We start from the raw sequence: 23,826 nt of genomic DNA, 5'->3' as shown, positions 1-23,826 counted from the left end.
TATTGAAAGCGTCTTTAAAAAGAAAGCTCTTAAGTTGGCTTTTGAATTTATCAAGATTTTTCTCTACCCTTAAATATAGTGGGAGAGAATTCCATGTTTGTGGTGCTGTAACGGTGAAGATATATTGTCTTCGGGTATTTATGAATTTAAGAGTAGGAATAACCAATAACAACTGTTCATTGGATCGTAAAGTTTTTTGAGAAGAGTATGGAATTAAGTCTTTATAAATAAATGATGGAGTTTTGTATAGCAATGATTTAAAGGTGAGTAAAGATAATTTATACAATATTCGGTGTGCAACTGGGAGCCAATGAGCCTTTTGCAGTAGAGGGGTAACATGATCAAACTTTTTGGCCCCCATAATTAATTTAATAGATGTATTTTGGATAATCTGTAGTCTTCTCCAAGTCTCATTCCAGAAGCTGAGAATTTTAGGCTGACTACTAAATGGAAACAGTCTGGGCCCGCACCGCCCCTGACGGCAGCCATTCCAGGAGCGGTGCGGGGTCAGGTTAGTGCAAGAAAAGCTCGCTCCTGCCTTGTGCGCCACTGGCCACAAGATCTGAGGCAGCTGTCCAGCGAGGGAGGATCTCAGTACGAGGCAGGAGCATGGAAAGCTCGCTCCTGCCAATACACCGCTGGACCACCAGGGTTTAAAAAGGTACCGGGGGGGGGGGGGGGTAAAAAATTGTTAGTCAGCTGGGACAGATCCCTACCACTAGACCACCAGAGGGGGCAATACAGAACCTGGCAAGGAGTGTGGGGTTGGGTGCAGAGCCTGGTATATTTTATTAAATATATTAGTACACCATTTGGTTCAGAATATTTTTTCTTGTTTTCTTCCTCTAAACCTAGGTGCATCTTATAGTGTGAAAAATATGGTATTTCATAAATAATTTCAAATATTAAACTGGGTCTATACTACTAAACTCATTCCAATACATACCAGCATAACATAACTCTGAAGTAATCTTATAATGATCAGAGTTTACATTAGTATTATTAACAAATAATTGATGCAAAGACTTATTTTTGGGTTGGTTTTTTTTGGATTTTTTTTTTTTTAACTAAAAAAGCAAGCTAATTCATTTGCTGAAGGAGGGAATTCTTGAAACATTAAAATACAATTAGTAACATTAGACATGTCATTAACAATCTTAAACAGTTCTTTACTATTTAAAGAATATTCTCCTACCAATTAGAACAAAATGGCTTATGCTTCTCTTTTAACGATACTTTAAATTTCTTTACACCCTCTCGCCATTGCTCTCTCAAAGAGTTTGTCTGAGATTTGCACCAACCTCGCTCTAAACGGCAAACCCAGTGTTTCAGATTCATCGGAATCAAACCATTTATCTGATTTTTATACATTGTTTATTAGGGGCAATTTTATCTAAAATGTTAAAACTTATCCCATTGCTGACAAAAATTCTCAGCATTCAAAATTTCGGTGTACTGTTTTGAAAATCAGACCAAAAAGCTCTCGACAAAATATTTAAAGGAAGGAGGTAACACTCCAAATGAAGATCAGACTTGTCCACACACTCATTGTTCTGTTATGGGCTTGGCTTATGTACTTCACCACCGGGGAAGGGGTGGGTGGTTTGATTCTGAGGTATAGGGTAGGGGATTATTGTTATCCTTTCACTGTCTGTGCTGTACATATCTTTGCAATAACTTACCAGCCCAAAAGTGCAAAAGCAATGTTGTATGTGCAGTGTTTTTCAATTTGATATTGCTAGTGTTTCTGTATGTGGATGGTATATACCTCAATAAAAAGTTTTTCAATTAAAAAAAATTTAAATTAAACATGGCCAAGACTGAACTTATCTTTCCTCCTAAACCCACCTCTCCCCTTCCCCCCTTCTCTATAGTGGTGGATAACTCTCATATCCTCCCTGCTTCGTCAGCTTGCAACCTCAGGGTCATCTCCGACTTGTCGCGCTCCTCCTCTCATATCTGACAGACGGCCAAAACTTGTCGTTTCTTTCTTTATAATATTGCTAAAACCCGTCCTTTCTTTTCTGAGCACACTGCCAAGACCCTCATCCTCGTCACCTCTCGTCTGGATTACTGCAATGTGCTTCTCACCAGTCTACCGCTATGCCAGGGCTGCCCATGTCCGGTCCTCAAGATCTACTGGCAGGCCAGGTTTTCAGGCTTTCCACAATGAATACGCATGAGAGAGAGATTTGCATACCAAGAAAGCAGTGCAGGCAAATCTCTCTCATGCATATTCAATGTGGATATCCTGAAAACCTGGCCTGCCAGTAGATCTCGAAGACCGGACTTGGGCAGCCCTGCGCTATGCCATAGCTCTCCATTTCAATCTGTTCAGAACACTGCTGCGCACCTCATATTCCGTCAGGATCATTATACCCACATTACTCCTCTCCTCAGGTCACTTCACTGGCTCCCAGTCCGTCTCCACATAGGATTCAAACTCGTCTTACTGACGTTTGAGTGTGATCGCTCTGCAGCTTCTCAGTATCTCTCCTATACTCCCTTCTGGGAACTCCGCTCATCAGACAAGTCCCTCCTCTCTGTACCCTTCTGTTTTTGGGAAATTTTTGGGAAATTTAAAAGCGAGTTAAAAACCTTTCTGTTTAAAGATGCATTTGCAAATTAATTAAATTTTATTTTATAGTGTTATTTTAGTGAATTATTTTGCTTTTTCTTGTTTTGCCAACTTCCTTTTGTATTTCCCCTGTATGTTCTTTCTTTACTATAAAAAATGTATTTCATCCCCTCTTTCCTTTTGTTTATATTATAATTAATTAAGTGTATGTAATGTTTTTGTTTCCCTATGAAAGTATATTTTACTGTACGTCGCTTAGAAATCCGATTAAGCGATTGAACAAGCCAACTAATAAACTTGAAACTTGTCCCTTCTGCCTTGCTGCACCACATGCTTGGAACAACCTGCCTAGATCGCTACATCAGGCTCCACCTCTGGCAGTATTCAAAGCCAGACTAAAACCCCACTTATTTGAAGCTGCGTTTAAACACTGACCCAACCAACATATCTGTCTGTCATTCCCTTAATAGTCCTCAACCACCTTTCAGCCCCTTTTGTGTGCCTATCATAATTAGATTGTAAAGTCTTCTGAGCAGGGGGGCCGTCTCTTGCAATGTACAATGTACAGTGCTGCGTTTGTCTGGTAGCCCAGAAGTGACATCAGAGAGAAACGACACCAACGCAGGCAGAAAGTTCAAATTAAAGAGGTACGCGGGAAGGGGCACATGTGTGCGGCAGGGGGGTCAGAAAGGGGTGGGGGTCGAGAACTAGTATAGATATTAGTTTAGAAGAATGGCTGCCACTTTTTTCTCGTTTTTAAATTATCTTTCCTTTTATAGCTGTGTAACCTTGTATTTGTGGGCACTATGATCATTATGATGATCAAATATATGTGGTTGTATTTTTGGAAATGCTCTTATCTTATGTAGACCTTTTGTTTAGAATTGTTAGGTGTGTGAAGGTTTACTGACTGAACAGACAAAATTACAAAAATGATGTGTTAGCATCAAAAAAGAAACTGGTGTTCACCTGCGGGACAGATAAGAGACAGGCTGCAGATGTCAGACGGATACCGAGCCGCGTACACTCCTGCCACACTTCCGCCCATCGAAGTGCCAACAAGATGGAAGGGCTTCCGGTTCAGTTTAATAGATTCAACAAACTGAAAAGAAAAGAAAGATTTTCAAAGGTCATGCCCTTCTCCCTTATCCTTCAGAAAATGCACCATTTCACCACAATGCTAACATTTATCCAGAAAAGAGCAGAGGTAAGTCAATGAATGATACCCAAGGACCAAGGCTGGATGTTAGCAGTTAATTTACTACAAAATCTCCTGCCTCACCAGTTGACGTTCCCTGACCTTAGCCCTGCTGCAAGTTGGGTGTGATCCGTTTCAAAACTGGACAGCACCTGTCACATCGTCTGCGTGCAAGAGTACATACACTTCTCCCTCCATATTCGCGGGGGATGCAGGCGGACCACAGACGCAAATACTGAAAAACCGCGAATAACTTTTTTATGTTATTTGCGGTTTGGAGCAGTGATTCCCAGCGATTTTAGGGCTTGGAGCAGGATATAGACAATTTAAAAAAGAAAGTTAGAAGACAAGAAGCGGGGGGGGGGGGGAGGTAGACAGGTGAGGCAAAGATACCAAACAGGAAAGAAGAGGAAGGGGGGTTCACGTGTGAACTATTGAGCGTCTGCTTCTTCCGGTTTGACCAAGAACATAAAAGTTGACTGAAGTGGTCCATCGAGCCCTGTATCTTGTTTCCAACAGTGACTAACCCAAGTCACCGCACTTTTAACACCGCTAGTCCCCGTGTTGGAGTTGTTCGGAAACTGTCCAGTTAGGGTGCAGGACCTGTTCCCGAAATCTTTTAGAGAGCTGCCATAGACTCTTTGTGTGCATAGAGGATTTCTCTGCCAGCAGCACCTATCGGTCACCCGACATCACAAATACTGAGAGGTTTCTCCAAATCTGAAAAGCTTAGTTAATACACAAATCAAAACACTTGCGCTCGAAAGTCCACAGAATTACACTCTCTCCCCGCCCCGACTAGCTCTCGGGGGTATTTCCTAGCTCGGCAAGCCTTTCCCACCCACTCCCCACTCTCACCAGGCTGCGACAGTCAACGGCTCTCCCCTAGCCAGAGAATTAGCAGAGTTCTCGGTTGGAAAAGCAAACATCGCATGGAAGCAGTGATTTTCAGAGTGAATGGTAAGCGATAAACATTTTTTTTTTTTTTTTTAAATCGGTACAGTAAAAGAAAAAGGAACTTTAATGATGATGTAATATTTGGGGGCGGAGTCAGCAGCCAAAAAATAACGAATAAGCGAATCCGCAGATACGGAAACCGTGGATATGGAAGGAGAAGTGTAATAAGAGTGGGAGGAGAGTGTAGCACAGGGGTTAAAGCTACAGCCCCAGCACCCTGAGGTTGTGGGTTCCAACCCCCGCTGCTCCTTGTGACCCTGGGCAAGTCACATAATCCCCCCCTTCTTCATTGCCCCAGGTACATTAGATAGATTGTGAGCCCACCAGGGCCAGATAGGGAAAAGAGAGTTCTACCCTCTCTCCCTATTGTTTAATAGGAAGCAGCGGGTAGGAGTAAAGGGACACTGCTCTGGCTGGAAAGGGGTCACGAGTGGTGTCCCACAGGGGTCAGTGCTGGGACCGTTGCTGTTCAATATATTCATTAATGACATGGAAACAGGGACGAAGTGCGACGTTATAAAATTCGCGGACGACACAAAACTCTCCAGTAGGGTCAGAACTGTTGAGGAATGCAAAGATCTACAATGTGACCTGAACAAGCTGGGTGTGTGGGGCAAAAAGATGGCAGATGAGCTTCAATGTAGAGAAATGTAAAGTCTTGCACCTAGGGAAAGGGAACCCGATGTATAGCTATACGATGGGAGGGAGGGTACTGGGGGAGGGCAACCTAGAAAAAGACTTGGAGGTATTGGTGGATACAACGATGAAGCCAACGGCACAATGTGCAGCGGCTTCAAAGAAAGCGAACAGAATGTTGGGCATTATCAAAAAAGGTATCACGACCAGAAAGAAGGAAGTTATCCTGCCACTGTATCGGGCGATGGTGCGCCCGCATCTGGAGTACTGCGTCCAATACTGGTCGCCGTATCTTAAGAAGGATATGGCGATATTTGAGAGGGTCCAGAGAAGAGTAACAAAGATGATAAAGGGCATAGAAAACCTTTCATATGCTGAAAGGCTAGAGAAGCTGGGGCTCTTTACCCTGGAAAAGCGGAGGCTTAGAAGGGACGTGATAGAGACCTATAAAATCATGAAAGGTGGAGAAAGAGAAGGTGGAGAGGGACAGATTCTTCAGGCTAGCGGGGACATCAAAAACAAGAGGGCATTCAGAAAAACTGAAAGGAGACAGATTCAAGACGAATGCTAGGAGAGGTGATAGGACAGAGGACAATAATGGGTTTCAAAAAGGGCCTGGATGACTTCTCGAAGGAGAAAGGGATTACAGGGAATAGATAGAGGGGTACTATACAGGGTACTTCAGGATTAGGGCATAAACAATTCAAGTGGTGGGAACTTACAGGTCAAGGACCAGGAGGGCCACCGCGGAGCGGGCTGCTGGGCACGAAGGACCCCTGGTCTGACCCGGCAGAGGCAATGCTTATGTTCTAATGTTCTTAATAATAAGTCTGTCTGTCCATGTAATGTGTTTTATATGTCGTCGTCTTTATTTTTTGTATACCCCTATATTTTATTGGGCATTGCTTAGAATCCATGATAGGTGATTAATGAAATTACTAATAAAACTTGAAACTTGCCCAGGGTGACAAGAAGCAGCGCTGGGATTTCATCCCACAACCTCTGATGCAGAGGCAGCAGCTTAACCACTGAGCCACCCATTATGTACATAAACTTATGTGCACATTAAAAATTTGGTTCATAGACAACCCCGCGAAAGACAAAGGTGCGCGCCGACAACTGAGCGCAAGACGGAGGCGCGTGCCGAAGAAAATTACAGTTTAGGGGCTCCGATGGGGGTTTTTGTTGGGGAGCCCCCCCCCAGTTTACTTAATAGAGATCGCGCCGGCGTTGTGGGGGGTTGTAACCCTCCACATTTTACTGTAAACTTAACTTTTTCCCTAAAAACAGGGAAAAAGTGAAGTTTTCAGTAAAATGTGGGGGGTTACAACCCCCCACAACGCGGCGCGATCTCTATTAAGTAAACTGGGGGGGTTCCCCCCCCGGCCCCCCCCGTCAGAGCCCTAAAAACAGTAATTTTCTGCAGCGCGCACCTCCGCACTGCGCTCAATTGTCTGCGCACGCCTTTGTCCCGGAGCGCTTTTGACCCGACACCAAAAATTTAGCAACGGTAAATCAATGTAATGCATGTTAATCCCATGAATTAACGCACATTACATCCATTAGCATGATTGCAAAAGGTAATTTTTTTAAAATTAAAAACAAGTGGGTGAAATGAACTGATAAAAAAAAGTCTGAAAATCACAAAACAATTAAACCAATCAAATGTTTGCCCTGTGCACATTCATAATTTAAAAAAAAACAACCCTTTTATGTAAGTAAATTTACCTGGGCTAAGCAGAGGTGCTCTTGATAAAGGGTTTAGGGTCAGGTTTTCACTTATGCACATAGTTTTGCAAATTCTAGCATATGCACACTAATTAATGCTAAAAATTTATGCCAGCTAGACTGCTGGTTGTAAATGTATGTGCATTAATGAAGGTAGACACACACTCTTGCTTTCAAAACTCAGCACAGCTCACAGAGAAAAGTATGAATGAATACATTTATAGAATTACTCTTTACCAAGTAGTGTTATGTGACATGTCCAAAGAACATGCCTTGTGTATTCTTTTGACCCATCTAGTTAACATATCCAGAGCAGATATTTGAATCAAAGGAATACATCACTCAATGAGTAGAGGGGCCGGGAGAAAATACCTGATGTATTCTTTTAACCTGTCCATCTATCGAGTAATCATCTGAATCGGAGCGTGTTGTACCCGCATGCCCAGGTAAGTCAATGCATATCAAGTGTAGGTTCTTAGGAAGGAACTGTGAACAGAAAACAATTCAAGCCTTTTATATAATCAATCACATTACCCTGATGGTTTCTGCTCCATGAATAACACAAACCTATTACAACAAAAAAAAGAGGCTGACTCCTTTAATTTCTGCATATGGAACATTTTCCTACTTGAATCTCTTGGGCACATACTATGAGTGGATAGACCCTTAGCACAAGGGATTGCAGTCTTGGTTGCTACAACTATCCATCCCAAATTATTTCCCGAATTGCACAAATGCTTCTGCTTTATAAGGGTAGGATATGTTCCTCAGAACAAAAGATTAGATTCTTACCTTTACATTACATTACTGATTTCTATTCCGCCTCAACCTTGCAGTTCTGGGCGGATTACAAAGGAGACATCTGGACAACCTTTGCTAATCTTCTTTCTTGTAAATCCACCGAGATTTTTGGAGGTATAACAATTTTTAAAATAAATTCCGAGACCAGTGGGTTATTTCCATCTACCCACCAAAATTAGCAAAGGTAATCTTTTGTTCTTGAACAATCCCACTTTATTCTGGGACCAGTGGGACCTAACAGAGCAGTCTCAAAAATTCAGGGCGGGACTGATGAGCCTGCTGCCACAACAGAGACATCAAAAGCAGGATCTTGCTTAGCCTCCACATTGATCCTGTAGAACTTGGTGAATGTACGTAAGGAGGACTAGGTAGAAGCCCTGCAAATCTTGTCCAGAGAAACAGTCCAGAGAAACAGTCAATGACTCTGACCAAGAGGATGAAACATCTCTGGTTGAATGAGCCCGCAATTTGAGGGGGTCTTCTTAACAGCCGCCACATAAGCCACGGAAATGGTCATGCGAATCCACCTGGAAATGGTAGCCTTAAAAGCCAGCCTACCTTTGCGGGCAGGACCTGCCAGAACAGTCAGTCAGATAGGCAAAATTAGTTGGTGACCTCCAGATACCGCAATAAAATTCTGTGCACGTCCAAGGACCATAACACCTGGTCCTGCTCCCTCAAACCAGAGGAAGCAAAAACAGGAAACTAGACTTCCTGATTCACATGGAAAGCAGAAACCACTTTTGTAAGAAAGGCAGGAACAGTACACAGCATCACAGCGGAATCCTTAATACGCAAAAAGGGATCCCTGCAGGAGAGTGCCTGAAGTTCTGAAACTCCACGGGCTGAGGTAATAGCCACCAGGAAGACCGTCTTGATCGCTAGATCCATCAGAGAAGCCTGCTTCAGAAGCTCATACGGCAGACGAGTCAGACAGCGAAGAACCAGATTAAGATTCCAGGTCGGACAGGGAAGGTGCAAGTCACAGAGCGCCCCATGGAAAATGAACCACCAGTCAGCCCCTCAGAGAAGGACGGCCCATACACAAAAGACCAGCAATCTGTACTCTGAGCGAAGCTACCACGAGATCTTTCCTCAGGTCACTCTGCAGAAACTTTAGGACCGAGGAATTGATGGAAGAGATGGGTCCACCTGTCTCAGGACGCATCAGGCCTGGTAACACCTCTAAGCCTTTGCATAGGCCACCACTTTGGACTTCCATTTGCTGCAAAGCAATGTGGCAATCACCATTGAAGAATAGCCCCAGCTAGTCAAGGCTGCGTGCTCAAGAGCCATGCCGTAAGACCAAAGTGGTCCGGATCCTCCATCACAACTGGACCATGTGTGAGAAGGTGAGAATGACAAAGCAACCAAAGCCCCTAATCCTGCTGGAGCCGAACCGAGTCAGCACACCATAGCCTCCTTGGCCAATCGGGTGCAACCAGAATCACCGGGCCTTTGTGGGCCGTAATCCGCCTCAACAGATGCCCTATCATGGGCTATGGAGGAAAGACATAGAAAAGACCCTCGCGTGGCCATGGCTGAACCAGAGCATCCAGGCCTTCGCTGCCGGCTTCGCAACGATAACTGAAGAATCAATCAACTTTCTTGTTGGCCACAGTCACCATAAGGTCGAACGTGGGGCACCCCCACTGATCTACTATGCACCCAAACATTCTTTGGGACAGGGACAACTCTCCAGGGTCTAGCATTTGACGACTGAGAAAGCCTGCTTGAACACTGTCCACTCCTGCCATATGTGCTGCTGACAGTGCCATAAGATGTCTCTCTGCTCATCAGAAGAGAAGCTGAGCCTCCACGCTCAGAGAGGGATTCCTTATGGCCCCCTGCCGGTTGACATAAGTCACTACTGTGGCATTGTCCGAGAAGACACACAGGGCTCGATGACGGAGATGACTCTCAAAGCAGAGAAGAGCCAGCCGAATTGCCCGAAGCTCCAGGCGATTGATCAATCACTTGCAATCTGAGGGCGCCCACTGGCCCTGAACAGGAAGAGTCATACACACCGCTCCCCGGCCTTTTAAACTCGCATCTGCAGACATAATCTCCCAATCCAAGATCTGGAGAGGAAGGCCCCCTGGAAAATGAGAAGGGTTGCAACCACCATGCAAGGCTGTTCCATGCCACAGCCATCCACAGCAGTGGTGCATGTAACTGATCCTGCTGGGGATTCCAGCATGAAAGGAAAGCATCCTGCAGTGGACACAGATGGGTTCTGGCCCAAGGAACCACATCGATTGTTGCCACAATGGTCCATGCCGTTGGAACTGCAGTGGTCAGAATGTCCCGGACAAACTGTCGAAGCATCTCCTGATGGGAGACAGGCAGGAACACTTTGATCTGTCCCATGTGAAACCAAACTCCCAGGTATTCCACATCCTGCATCGGCTCAAGCTGACATTTCCCGAAGTTTATCACCCAGCCTAAGAGCTGCAGCAACTGCACCATCTGCTGAACAGCTTGACACCCCTTTAACACAAGAGGGCTCTGATCAACCAGTCATCCAGATAAAGATGAACCAGACACCCAGGGTGCGAAGATGGGCTGCCACCATCACAATCACCTTGGTGAAGGTCCTGGGTGCTGTTGCTAAACCAAAGGGCATCGCCACAAACTGGAAATGTGCTCCAAGAATGGAACCGCAGATACTTCTGGTGGTCCAGAAAAATAGGAATATGAAGATACACCTCCGTATTATCTAGGGAGGCTAGAAACTCCCCCAGCGCCACTGATGCTATCACTGAGCGCACCATCTCCCTACAAAAGCGATGCACTTTCAGCACCACATTGACCATCTTGAGGTCCAGAATTGGTCTCCAATTGTTGGATCCTTTCTTTGAAATGATGAAGCATCTTGAGTATCTCCCAGAGCCTGAATCTCACTCTGGAACGGGTTCTATGGCTGCAATATCCAGAAGCCTGCAGACTGTAGCCTGCACCTGAAGTACCTTCTTGGGGCGGGCCACGGGTGAATCTAGAAAATATTCAGTCAGAAAACAGAGAAACTCCAATTTGTAGCCATCCCTGAGAACCTCCAGGACCCAACGGTCAGAAGTAATTGCCTGCCATTCCGCTCAATCCACTGGAGGGGAGGGTGGAGAAGGGACCTGGGTGGGCCCAGGTGTAGCTCCCAAAGCTGGCACCGTTCAGCCAGACACCTCTTTCTCTCTGAAGAAAAAAATCTCAACAGAAGAAATGATAATTTATAGAAAATTCACCCGGCACAGCCAGAATTCAGGAGCTGGATAGCGACTAACTCTGCTGGGAGATAGAGCATACTGGATGGACAGGAGGAATGCCAGTCTATAAGACCACCTGTTAATCAGTTTCTCTATCTCAACCTGCTGGTCGATGTGAGCTATCCCACTAGTCTCTGGATTCATCTGCTGCTGCGCTAAGGAATCACAAATTCTAGGGGAAACCCATCCTCTGCAGCAGGAGCCGACATCTGCACATCAGTTTTGGACTATTTGGAAGATTTGCGAGGTGTCTTGCCACACTCACTGGCACATTCCCCAGGGTCCCTCAATGCCATTTTCATGGGATTCAGGGCAGAAGGCGCTAGAAGACCCTCCTTGGAGGTTGAAGGCACCAAATCCAGGCAAGTCTCACACCCCTTGCGGGCCACAATTCACATGGAACACAGTTGCCCATCCAACAGCCATCTACTGCAAATGAGGCATGAATCCATCCCATCCTGCCCTGAGGCCATCTATGCATTTTTCTTGCAAAAAAGAAACTTGAAGCTATAAAAAAATAAGCTTAAATTCAAATCGAAAAAAAATCCAAATGGATGCCGTGAGTGCCGATTTTAATTAAAAAAATAGCCTGGGAAAATCACAGGAATGCTCAAAAAACAGCAGTTTGGGGATTTTAGAGGTGGGAAGGGATAGGGCATGCAGGGAAACCACCCCAAACCCCCTTTTTAAGGCCCCCCCAAATCGCTGATTCAGGCTGTCAGCCTATACTCACTGTGACGTGCTGAATGGGAAACACTGCAGACAAAGCTGCAAACAGCTCACAGGGAGATCCTTTGCCTCAGAGAACTGGAAATCTGGATTTCAAATCTTTTGATTGCCCCACTGGCCTGACCACCATGGCTGGAGACCTCCGCCACCGCTGTGCAGACGCCTGACAGAAGAACAGTCTGGCTCCGATCCCAGTCGCGCCTCCACAGAACCACTCAGCCTGCATTCAGGCCACTAGCGGATGAACCTGGGGCGAGGGAATGATCCCTGAGCCCCAATCTGATGTGCAGGCTGTCTAGTGGGGCTTACTGAGAAGCAATAAAAGCAGACTTTTTCCAAAAGTCTGTGATCTCCTGCAGTCAAGGATGTCCCTGAAGGGAACCTCTACAGCACGAGGGCGAAAACAGTGAATGCAAAATACTGAAAATACGCAAAATTAAACATGAGAAGAAAAGGTAAGCTCCTACAGCCTGGCTTGTAGGAAGAAAGACTGAGGAACTGAGGTACGAGGGGGAGGGGTTCAAGTCTCTGAAATTTTGACGCTTCCTACAAAGTCCTAGTGGGCAGATGGAAATAGCCCACTGGTGTCGGAATAAAGTGGGATTGTACAAGAATTCTGTGTTATTCATATATAGGTCTGGTTTACAGGAATCTGGAACACGTTTATCGACCAAGAAACACGTGGAAAATACACAAAATCTAAAACTCACACTTCCACAAATAACAAAAATACTCGCAATACTTTTCAATAACAATTTGAATCCTTTTAACACTGATTTGAATTTACTACTCATAATTTGAAAATTAATATTTTGTTGTATAGGGGCGTTCTATGCCTAGGAAGAGGCATAGGATTGCCTGTGAGAACTGTTGTTCCCTGAGGCTTTTCCTCCTATCATATCTTATTATTGATCTTTTACACTGAACCACATTGACACTGTTCTCGACTTTATTTGCTAGCTAGTATTTTGCTATTTTGATGTTGGAAGGTGTGGCTCACCCAGAGGTTGCGAGATCAAATCCCAGAGCTGCTCCTTGTGACCCTGGGCAAGCCACTTAATCCTCCAGTGTCCTCATGTCTTTGGGTGCTCTGAATGCCAAAGCCACAAAAAAATCCATATTCCCTTCCCCTATTTGTAGAAGTGTGAATTTTGCACATTTATTGACTCCCAGCTTGTGCATTATAAAGAGGAACCAAACTGCACGAAAGACCAAAACCATCAGGGTTAATGCTTGTGGAAGAAAAGTGAGCTCCTGCATTATCATTCTCCTCGTACACATTTAAAACTCAAATGCAGTTTTTATACTTCTATCTGAGAAAATAAGTGGTGAACATCCAATGACCGTTCAAGAGCTGTTGGCTTAGCAGACATTAGCACACCACTGGGGAAGAAATAAGAATTCTCTTAACACTGCAAAGCCCCCATGGTTTTGGGAGAAGGTCACATTGTTTTTTAAAAGTTGTTGGTCTGGAAAGAAAATGTTTCTCTTCCTAAGTACGTTTTAAGGTTTTACCGTCATGGAAATAATTTCACCCTGACTGGCTTTGACAGTCCAGGACTTGGATTTCCTGGTGGGAACTCAGAGCTACCTAGGGCTGGCAAACGGGCAAATAATTGAAGGCCCACCTTGACTACAGACAGCCACATGTCTTTGTGTGCTGAGAATCCATGTAGAAAGAGCAGAGAAGGTTTGCCACCAGGCCGCCCTCGGTGCAGATAGCAGAACCGGTAGTCTTCATGGTAAGCGTACTTCACCTGCATACCCAGAGCCCTGCGCCAGTACCTAGGAAGAAGCAGATCAGCAGAAGTAATTAGCAACTCAACAAGTCACTCAAGCAACAAGCAACTCAAAGCCGCTCCATCGTCAATTGGCTGTGCAAAGTCACATGAAAAACCACAGGGAAGTGCTTATTATGCTCATGATATATCTTAGAGCAAACTGGGACACAAGAAAATTCTATTACAAACAACCAAGTCAACTCATTGAGAGGATTTTTCCCATACTGGGCCTACGGAGACAATGATTCTCTTGCTGGAGAGAGAAAGAATGAGCAGAATTAAGGGTCAAAACTGTCACTTGCCACCTGGTTGCTGAGCTTCTATTACAGTAAAATAAGATTTGTTTTCCAATTTTAGGAACTGGAAAAGAAATGTGTTATATATGGACACATTAGGCTCCAAAGGCAGAACTAAAGAGCATAAACCATTAAATACTACTATAGGAGGAAAAAAATCTGTGTAAGGCAATAATATAATCTGTATTAAGATTTATTGAGTGCCTTTAGGAAGAGATCACCCAGCAAGATATAGCGTATTTCCCCATGTATAGGCCGCGGCCTATACATGGGTTTTACAAACCTATGTATGGGACGTGGCCTAGTTAAATGGAGAAGCTTATGTATCTATTTTAAATCATCCCCTCCCACCCCGGTACCTTTTTCGGAGCTCCCTCGTTGAATGGCGGACGGCGCACCGCTCTAATCTCCAGCGGTGCAGGGAAGCATCGACCTCTTCGGCATCCAGCCTGCCCCCGCATCGCATTGCTGAGCGACCGACGTCAGTTCTCATGAGTCTCGTGAGAGCCAACGTTGGCCATTCAGCGGGTGGTGCGGGGGCAGGCCGGATGCCCAAGAGATCGCAGCTGCCCTGCATCGCTGGAGAGTCGAGCCGTCCGCCGTCCAACGAGGGGGTTTTGAAGGAGATACCGGGGGGGGGGAGGGATTGAAAAAGGCAGGGGAGGTACCAAAAGATAAGCTGCGGCTAATATCATAGGGCAGCTTATCTTCCGGTTTTTAAACATAGGTCACTCTTTTCTGTGGTCTATACATGGGTGCGGCCTATGCAGAGGGGCAGCCTATACATGGGGAAACACGGTAAGCAATTTACATTGTAGTATTATTATAACTAAAATAAAATGAACAATGGTAAGTATAATGCTCAGTCAGAACAGCGAGATAAACTTGCTCTATTTATTTCGATTTTTATTCCGTTCTCCCAGAAGCTCAGAACGGGTTACAATTTGACATTCACAAGTGCTATGAACCTTCATTAGCAGTGGCCTGGGGGAATCCCTCATCTTTAACCCTTTCCCCCTTCCTGCCTTTCTCATGCACACATCATGGCATCAATCCTCGGTCAGGAGCCACAGACAGCCATTCCCAGGGTGTACTTATTTCAGAGCTGGTCAACAGATCTTGCTGGCGAGTGATGGCCGGACACCCTCCCTTGTGGGATTGTGAACCCTGCCCGAAAGGCTCAAGGAAGAGAAGTTGGGCTCTGCAAATGAATAATCTTCCACAACAGGTAATTGAGGCTAGCAGCGTGCCAGATTTTAAGAAAAGATGGGATTGGCATGTGGGATCTCTTCATGGAGGTAGTTAGGGGGTGGGCCATTAGTGTGGGCAGACTAGATGGGCCGTGGCCCTTTTCTGCCATCATTTTCTATGTTTCTATGTTTCTAATACTACTAAACTAAACTAAACCTTAGGTTTGTATACAGCGCCATCTCTGCAAGCGGAGAGCTCGGCACGGTTTACAGAATTAGGATAGAAAGGAACTCCAGAAAAAGAAGGGTAATAGAAAAGGAACTAAGAGGGTAGAGAGGGGTCAAGGTACCAGAGAGCGGGAGGTGTTAGATTTTTGAAAAGAGCCAAGTTTTCAGGGCTGATCCCTAGGGAGATGTGGAATCTTAGGTAGAAAAAAAAAAAAAAGTCTTCACATGTTTACATGTGGGAAACTTAAAGATTAGTCTAGAGATACTTTGAACTTTATATTCTAAAAGAAGACTTGAAAACTCATATATGTACAGGTATAGATAGGAGCAGGCCTGAGGAGAGGGGGGTGCAGCCGGTACATTGCTCCAGGGCCTACGAAGCTCAAGGGGGCCCAGTGAAGCCCAAGAAACATCATGAAAACCAAAATGTGTCATCTTTTCGAGAAGGAGACGTCCTTACAAACTAAGACAAAGAATGGTGCGAGAACTTTCGTGTACAAGATCGCGAAGCGTTGAGCGAGCGTGAAGCAATATAAGGCTGCGACAATGATAAAATACTTTTGAGTGACGTAATACAGTGCATTCAAGATTCATCGTGGACTACAAAGAAGACTTTACAGGACAGCAAGGGAAGAAATCATTTCACAGGTAAAGTTCCCTGTAAATGCTGTAATTGTAGCATAAAGGACCCACTGACATCGCATGCCTATTTGTCTACATTATTGAGAGATTCGAGACTAGAAACAGCTTGACGGTTAGCGGAAAGACAATACCAATATTGTCCTAACTTTAGAACCACTAACAAAATTCTCAATAGCAATACGGAAAATTTCTATGTTCTATATTTCATGTCAGATACCGGCCTTGAACATGTCATCTCAAAAAGCTTTGTTCTGGGGCCCGAGTTTTCTCTCAGCGGACCTGGATAGGGGAGATATGATACACACATTTAGAAAAAGGAAATGCATGAATATACAAAAAAAATCTTTTTCAAAGACAGTGAAGCTGCAGACCTAAAAGACATGAAAATGAAGCTGCAAGAAGAGAGAGAGACTTAAAAGCCACATCAGGATGCACTTTTGCATGGAAACCGTTAATGCTTGGATGTCCTACCAGTGGAGATAACGGGATAAAAACAGTGATGGAATTCAAAGAGATGCAGGATTAACCGAGGATCTTTACTTAGCAAAAAGGACGGAATCAAAGCAAAAATCTTGAGCAACTTGCATACTTCAAAAAAGCACAGAGAGGTGTAACCTGACCAAAGCGGCAGGTACAACCCCCAAATCAAGGCACGGCAGGGTGGAACCTGCACGAAGCAGCAGGTACAATTGCACATGGAGGCATGTAATCTGCAAGCAGCGGCAGATACAAACCCAAATAAAGGCACAGAAGGGTTTAACCTGCCCAGAGCAGCAGGTGCAACCCTGGCCCTGTTTCCGGGCAAACGGAGAGACCCCACTGGTCTTCTAACTACATGTATTGTCATTCACTATGCTGCTACGTTACAAGGATTTATGTCGTTAACCTTTCTTCAAAATGTGGGTCTGGACACTGGTTAACATTTGGCCAAGCACCTTCGGAGGAAAGCTGCCAGAAGGTGTTCCAGGGGGACGGAGCCAAAAATTATGCCGATAGCAGTGATAGTCTAATCTATGATTACTACTATTTTTGCAGTGCTTCCAGACGTACGCAGCGCTGTACAGAGTCACAAAGAAGAGGACAGTCCCTGCTCGAAAGAGCTTACAATCTAAACAGACAAACAGGATGTCATGGATACAGGTAAGGGGAACGGTTAATCTGCTGGCTGGGTTGGAGGGCAGAGGGGAGTCAAGGGCCATCAAGCCACTGTGACATCACTGATGAGGTTGGCTCTTAGGCATTGGTGGGATGAGGCATTATGACATCACAATCTCAGCTCTGGTTACCAGAGACAAACTCTTCACACTACTACTATGAATTATTTCTATAGCGATACCAGACGTACGCAGCGCTGTACAGAGTCACAAAGAAGACAGTCCCTGCTCGAAAGACAGTCTAAACAGACAAGACAGAATGTCGAGGATACAGTTAAGGGGAACAGTTGGTGGGCAGAGGGGAGTACGGTTATGGATTGATGGCTATGTCAAGAAGGTGGGTTTTCAGTCTGCTTTTAAACAAGGTAAGGTAAGGGGCTTGGTGGACAAACTCGGGTAATTTATTCCAGGCATAGGGGGCAGCTAGATGAAAGGAACGAAGTCTGGAATTGGCAGTGGAGGAGAAGGGCCCAGCTAAGAGGAACGGAGTTCTCCAGGAGGTGTACAAGGAGAGAGATGTTGAGGGGCAGCAGAACGAACACACTTGTAGGTCAGCAATAGGAGCTTGAACTGTATACGAAGGCGGATAGGGAGCCAGTGAAGAAGTTGCATTATGATACAAAGTGAGAGAAGGTACAAGATAGGAAGAGATAAACAGGTATTTTTGTAAGAGTGGTGCTGCGAGGTAGAAGGAGGGGGTAACTCATAGTCCAAGGTCGAAGGGATGCTAGTGAATATAGCTTCATTGAAGTAGCAAGGCGTTTTGAAGGCTCAAGGGTCACTTTTAACTTTAACTACAGGGCAGCAGGATAGCTTTTCTAACTAACATGACGAGAGACTGGTGGAAAATGCACATAAAGAGAAAACTGGTAAATCATCAACTTATCCTCGTGTGGCAACTGTGTGAAGACTCCAGGTGGCTTCAAATAAAACCCATCAGCACGGATTTAAACAAATACGAACCCCAGGAGAAGCGATTCTTTCAGACTACGGGGTTGAACATATTTGCAAGCTACAGCTTTCCATTTGCTGCTGAATCAGAACAAGAGCTGGCCTGGTGTCTGTGAGGAGGCAGTGTGGAGTGCTGCCATTCAGAAGAACCGGTTTTTGACTGCCAGGCCTGGCGCATTGGGAACAAGAAGGGAGTTCCAGTCTTTAATCAATGGATTGCGCCTGAAAAACAAACCAAGCAGGTTGAAAAAGACGGTGGCGAAAGCTAGGAGGATGCTTGGCTGCATAGGAAGAAGTGTGGCCAGTAGGAAAAAGGAGGTATTGATGCCCCTGTATAAGACTCTGGCGAGACCTCATTTAGAATATCGTGTACAATTCTGGAGATCTCATCTTCAAAAAGATATAAAAAGGATGGAGTCTGTCTAGACCAGTGGTCTCAAACTCCAACCCTTTGCAGGGCCACATTTTGGATTTGTAGGTACTTGGAGGGCCTCAGAAAAAATAGTTAAGGTCTTATTAAGGAAATGACAATTTTGCATGAGGTAAAACTCGTCATAGTTTATAAATCTTTCCTTTTGGCTAAGTCTTAATAATAATACTGTAATTTATAGCTAAGCAGACACATAATCAAGAAACTGTTTTATTTTATTTTTGCGATTATGATAAACATACAGAGAGCCTCAAAATAGTACCTGGTAGGCCGCATGTGGCCCCTGGGGCATGAGTGTGAGACCACTGGTCTAGACAAAGGCTATTAAAATGGTCAGTGGTCTTCATCGTAAGGCGTTTGGGGACAGATTTAAAGATCTCAATATGTATACTTTGGAGAAAAGGTGGGAGAGAGGAGATATAATAGAGATATTTAAATACCTGTGTGGCATAAATACACATGAGGTGAGTCTCTATCAATTGAAAGGAAACTCCAGAGTGAGAGGGCATGGGATGAAGTTAAGAGGTGATACACTCGAGGAAATACTTTTTTACAGAAAGGGTGGTAGATCTGTGGAATAGTCTCCCAGTAGATGTGGTGGAGACAGTCTGAATTCAAGAAAGCATGGGTCAGCCACAAAGTAACATAGTAGATGATGGCAGATAAAGACCCAAATGGTCCATCCAGTCTGCCCAACCTGATTCTATTTAAATGTTTTCTTCTTAGCTATTTCTGGGCAAGAATCCAAAGCTCTACCCAGTACTGTGCTTGGGTTCCAACTGCCAAAATCTCTGTTAAAACCTACTCCATCCCATCTAAACCCTCCCAGCCACTGAAGCCCTCTCCAGCCCATCCTCCCCCAAAACAGCCATATACAGACACAGACCGTGCAGGATCTCTTAGGGAGAGGAAGAGATAGTGGATTCTAAAGATGGGCAGACTGGTTGGGCCATTTGGCCTTTATCTGCCATCATGTTTTTATCCCTGCAATGCCTGGGCTAGGGATGCTAGCAGGAAATGCCCAGGTAGTTGTGATTCAGTGGTGCCTTTGCCTTGTGGTGACCAGCTCTGGCTGAGCTGGACCCCAAAGGAGCAGAGGAAACCAGGAAACAGAAGAGAGAGAAGATAACCCAGGAATGAAACACAGGCCTATATGCACTAAGAAGATCAGGTAAGACCGTGTGGGTCTGCTCCGATCCGATTTTTTGGTCGATTCAAAAAGAGCCATTGATGCACTAAAAGGTTTGCATGCAAATAATTCGCATGGAGGTTCGTCATAATCCCCGACTCTCCTGTCCAACTGATTGCTGTGAAAGCGACTCTCACACATGTGCAGAGCCTGTAGGGAAAGCCCGAACAGCTGAGAGGCAGGGGAAAGCCTCCCGCCACTCAGCTGTTCGAGACAGTAAATCTTTTTTTAATGGGCACAGATGCTGTGCATGTTACACGCACAATATCTGCCCCATTAAAAAAAAAGGCACCCCCCCACCGATGACAACCCTCCCTGACGAACCAAAACCCCCCCGCCCCGGCAGCAAAAATGGCAGGAGGAATGCCCTCTCCTTCCTGCCACAGTGACTCCCCCCCCAATGCAAAAGAAAATTAGCAAGAGGGAAGCCCACTCCCTCCTACCAATGGAGCCCCCCTAAAACGTCCCCTCCCTGCCCCCCAAAACAAAGGCAGGCAGGAGGGATACCAACTATATACTCCCCTGAACCACCAGAAAACCCTTGGGAGGAGCCTTAGACATCTGAGTCAATCAGGGCCTTGGGCCCCACCCTGTGCATCACATGATGTATCGAGGAGGGAAGGCCCGACATTTTAGATAAGTGGGGCCTTGAAGATGGAGGGACCATGCTTCCCTCCCGCTTGCAAAAGCAAAAGGTACTGGGGGGGCTTGGGTAGCATCCCTCCTGCCTGCCTTTATTTGGGGGGGGCTTCCATTAACAGGAGGGAATGGGCTTCCCTCTTTCCAATTTTCTTTCACACGGTGGGGGGGAGGGGGAAGAAAGAGTTGACATGGCAGGAGTGAGCATTCCTCCTGTTGTTTTGGCTGCTGTGGGGGTGTCAGGTGCCGGTTCATCAGGGACAGGGGCGTTTTTTTCTTTTGTTTAATGGGGCAGATATTGTGCGTGTGTAACAGGCACAGCATCTTTGCCCATTAAAAAAAAGGGCTAAACTAAGGTTAGACAGGTAAGCGGCTGGTCTTGACTGGTCGCTTTTTTTGGATCGCTAAAAGCGATCAGTTTTTTTTGTGTGTGTGCATTGGGAAGCCATGTTAGAGCATCAATCGCTCTACTAGTTTACACGGCATTTTAATATTAAAGAGCTTATTTGCATGGGAATGGGCGATCGTGCAGAAAACCACGCAGTGAGCCATTTTCTGCCTCGGGTCCGCAAATGCGATCGTCACTAAAGCTGTCAAAACTGGCGTAGCAGCGATCACAGGCTTTAGTGCCTCAGTGGGTCGAAAGTATCGATTTCCATGGGAGGTCCTGAGAGTGCCGTGAACCGAGTCAGAGGCTGTATCTTATCTCATCTCTATAAACGAATGAAATACAGGGCTGGGTCATTTCCTGTGCAATCCTGTAGTGCACATAGAATCACAGAGCAAAACCGTCACGGTAAAGGGTAAGCTGCCAGCACCCTAGACAGCAGAAAAGATAATCCAGGAGAAAGGGCATTTCAAAGCACCAGGATCAAATACAGAAAAAAAAATAAAAAAAATTCACCATCACAGTATATAACCTGCTGAATGAATGAATGAATGAATGAATGAATGAATGAAATCCCAAAGAAGCCCAATTCTTTTTCCTGCATTTCACTGACCCCACCATAGAAGTAAAACCATCATTACAATTGTATTTATTTATTTAAAAACATTTTATATCCTGCTTATTCCTAAGCAATTTACAAATAGAAACCACACATACACCGAGGGCCTGATTCCCTAAAGGACGCTGATCTCGGCACAGCGTGCGTCAATCACGCATTGGCAATCGCGCGTATTTTTTCTAACAGATGCCCTAAATGTAGGCCAGAATTTACAGGCCTATATTTAAGGCGTCTGTTTTGCATCTACAGATTCACTTAGGGACGCTTACCAATGCCCAAGGTCACTTTCGGTGGAAACTACACCCATGCTGGCCTTGGGCATCAGTAGGTGTGCCTAGACACCTCCGTAGGCACGAGTTAGACACCTATATTGTAGGCCCCCTTCCTGGAATGAATTTTTTTTCAAAGTCGTGCATCCTGACTGGCTGCTGCGATGGCGGTAGGATGTCTACCACTGCCTACAAACGGGATGCCGTTTGGAGAATCATCCCCCAAGAGTATAAAGAGGTGCAGGGCAAGTTCAGAAGTCCCACAGTAAGCACAGCTTCATCACACATTTCCCCAGGTGGCTGGGGAGAGACCAGCCAACTTCTTATGTCCCTCCCCTGGTACCTAAGGTCAGCCATGGTGTATGTCACTGTGTCACAGAATAGTTAACCATAGCCTACTATTCCAAGCTGAATCTTTTCACTACGCAATACCTTCTGAAAGGATCAATCAAAAAAGATGCAGGAGCACATCAGCCTTGGAAATCTCACAGGTCTAGGGGGTTATCAGATTTTGCGACCAAAAATCCAGGACGCATGGCCACACCCCATTCAGACCCCCCGCCAGCAAGCCTCTTCTTTTAATTCCCGACTTCCGGGCCACGTCCGAGGGCCTCCGAGCACACGTGGATGCATGTGACATCATCCGCACATGCTCAGATGCCCTCCAGACGCTACCAGAGCTTTCCAAAACTCGGACAAACTGCCGGGTTTTGGGAAGTAAATCCGGGCACCCAGACATCCGGTCACCCTACACAGGTCCCCTTCTTCAGTCACAAGTGTCACAGTTTCTCCAGAACCACAGAGCTGCTGGAATTCAGCAGACGACTTCCTGTTGTCAGATCTCATAAATGCAATTTTGGTTATCTAAAAGATACTGAGCTAAATGGCACAGATATACCATATCTACCATGGAGAAGCTTGACGATAGTGCATATTTACAGCTAAATAGCTTGCAGAGTCTTAGTGAAAATTTCGCTGCCTTACCAGTAGTAGAATCTGATCAGGGCCGATGGCCACAGGAGAAAGGATGCTACAAACGCCAAGATGGGAATGGCGAGCGTCCCCCCTGCTATCATGAACATGTTTATCACATCCAGATCCATCTTCTCTCTGCTCCAGCCTCACCTGTGTGAGCAAGGGAAAGGGATTATCACACTGATAATGCCAAAGGTGGACTCTGGAGTTATAAGAACAACTGCCAGAGACCTATGACCTCTCTACCCTGTGAAACTCTGAGGTGTGCAAAAATAAACCACGCAATGCCAAGTAAACCTCTGCAAAACATCCCACATTCGCAGTAGCACCAGACTACAGAATGACACGGGGACAAAATTTTCATCCTGGCGAGTTCTTTTCCTGTCCCAGCCCCATTGCCTTCAAGCTCCATCCTCATCTGCACAAGCCTCAAATACTTTAAAATCATAAGTGTTCGAGGCTTGTGTGGTTAAGGCAGAGCTTACAGTAATGGGAAAGGGACAGTGAAAAGAAACTCACGGGGACGGGACGGAGAAATTGAGTTTCTGCGGGGATGGGGACAAATTTGTCCCCGTGTCATTCTCTACACCAGACTAAATGCCAAAATCCAAATACTTCCTGCATCTGGAGAGGGGTCTAAGGCTCTGATTGGCTCAGATGCATAAGGCCCCACCCACAGGAGGGACCTTAAATAACCTGGGCCAATCAGAGCCTCAGGCCCCTCCCCGGGGAGGAGAAGACCTGCCATTTTGAAGAGGTGGGCCAGCTGGCCAGAGGGAGTAGGCATCCCTCTGGCCAGCCATCTGAAAATAAGGTAAGAGGGGGTCATTGGAGGCACAGGGAGGGGGTTGCGTGGCAATAGGAGAGCATGGGCAACTCTCTCACTGCCGAAGGGAGTTGGGTGGGGGAGCGTCAGTTGGACAGGGGCATCTCTCCCGCTGCCACCTGCCCTTCCTTGTTTAGCTTTGCCCTCTGCTGATTGGGAGGGGAGATTGTCCAGGCTGCCTCCTGCTGTTTGCTGCCCCTGAATCTCAGCATTAGCTTTCTAGGCAATCACTTAGCTCACTTAATGGAAGCGCTGACCCTGTATGTTAACAAGTCACTTACCATGGGATCCTATCCTACCAGGCACTTACGACCCGGATTGGTCAGACAGGATAGACTTTTCCTATGGCACTACTGTACTAC

At 45.6% G+C, this 23,826-nt stretch overlaps 1 protein-coding gene across 4 annotated transcripts in view; it reads right to left on the bottom strand.

Annotated features, from left to right (window-relative positions):
* Positions 1-23,826, bottom strand: part of ABHD6 (abhydrolase domain containing 6, acylglycerol lipase) — a 39,767-nt gene that overhangs the window by 14,501 nt on the left and 1,440 nt on the right. For all 4 annotated transcript variants that reach the window (XM_033926718.1, XM_033926716.1, XM_033926715.1 and 1 more), the window contains exons 2-5: positions 22,648-22,788; positions 13,516-13,672; positions 7,470-7,583; positions 3,548-3,680 (exon numbers count right to left, since the gene is read on the bottom strand). In XM_033926718.1, the coding sequence (XP_033782609.1) occupies positions 3,548-3,680; positions 7,470-7,583; positions 13,516-13,672; positions 22,648-22,766 (523 nt within the window). In that variant the 5' untranslated portion in view covers positions 22,767-22,788. The remainder of the gene's footprint in view (positions 1-3,547; positions 3,681-7,469; positions 7,584-13,515; positions 13,673-22,647; positions 22,789-23,826) is intronic.

This window comes from Geotrypetes seraphini, chromosome 17 (genome assembly GCF_902459505.1).
Source record: "Geotrypetes seraphini chromosome 17, aGeoSer1.1, whole genome shotgun sequence".
Lineage (NCBI taxonomy): Eukaryota > Metazoa > Chordata > Amphibia > Gymnophiona > Dermophiidae > Geotrypetes > Geotrypetes seraphini.
The sequence above is the reverse complement of the archived record's forward strand: the minus strand, read 5'-3'. Positions and strand labels throughout refer to the sequence as shown.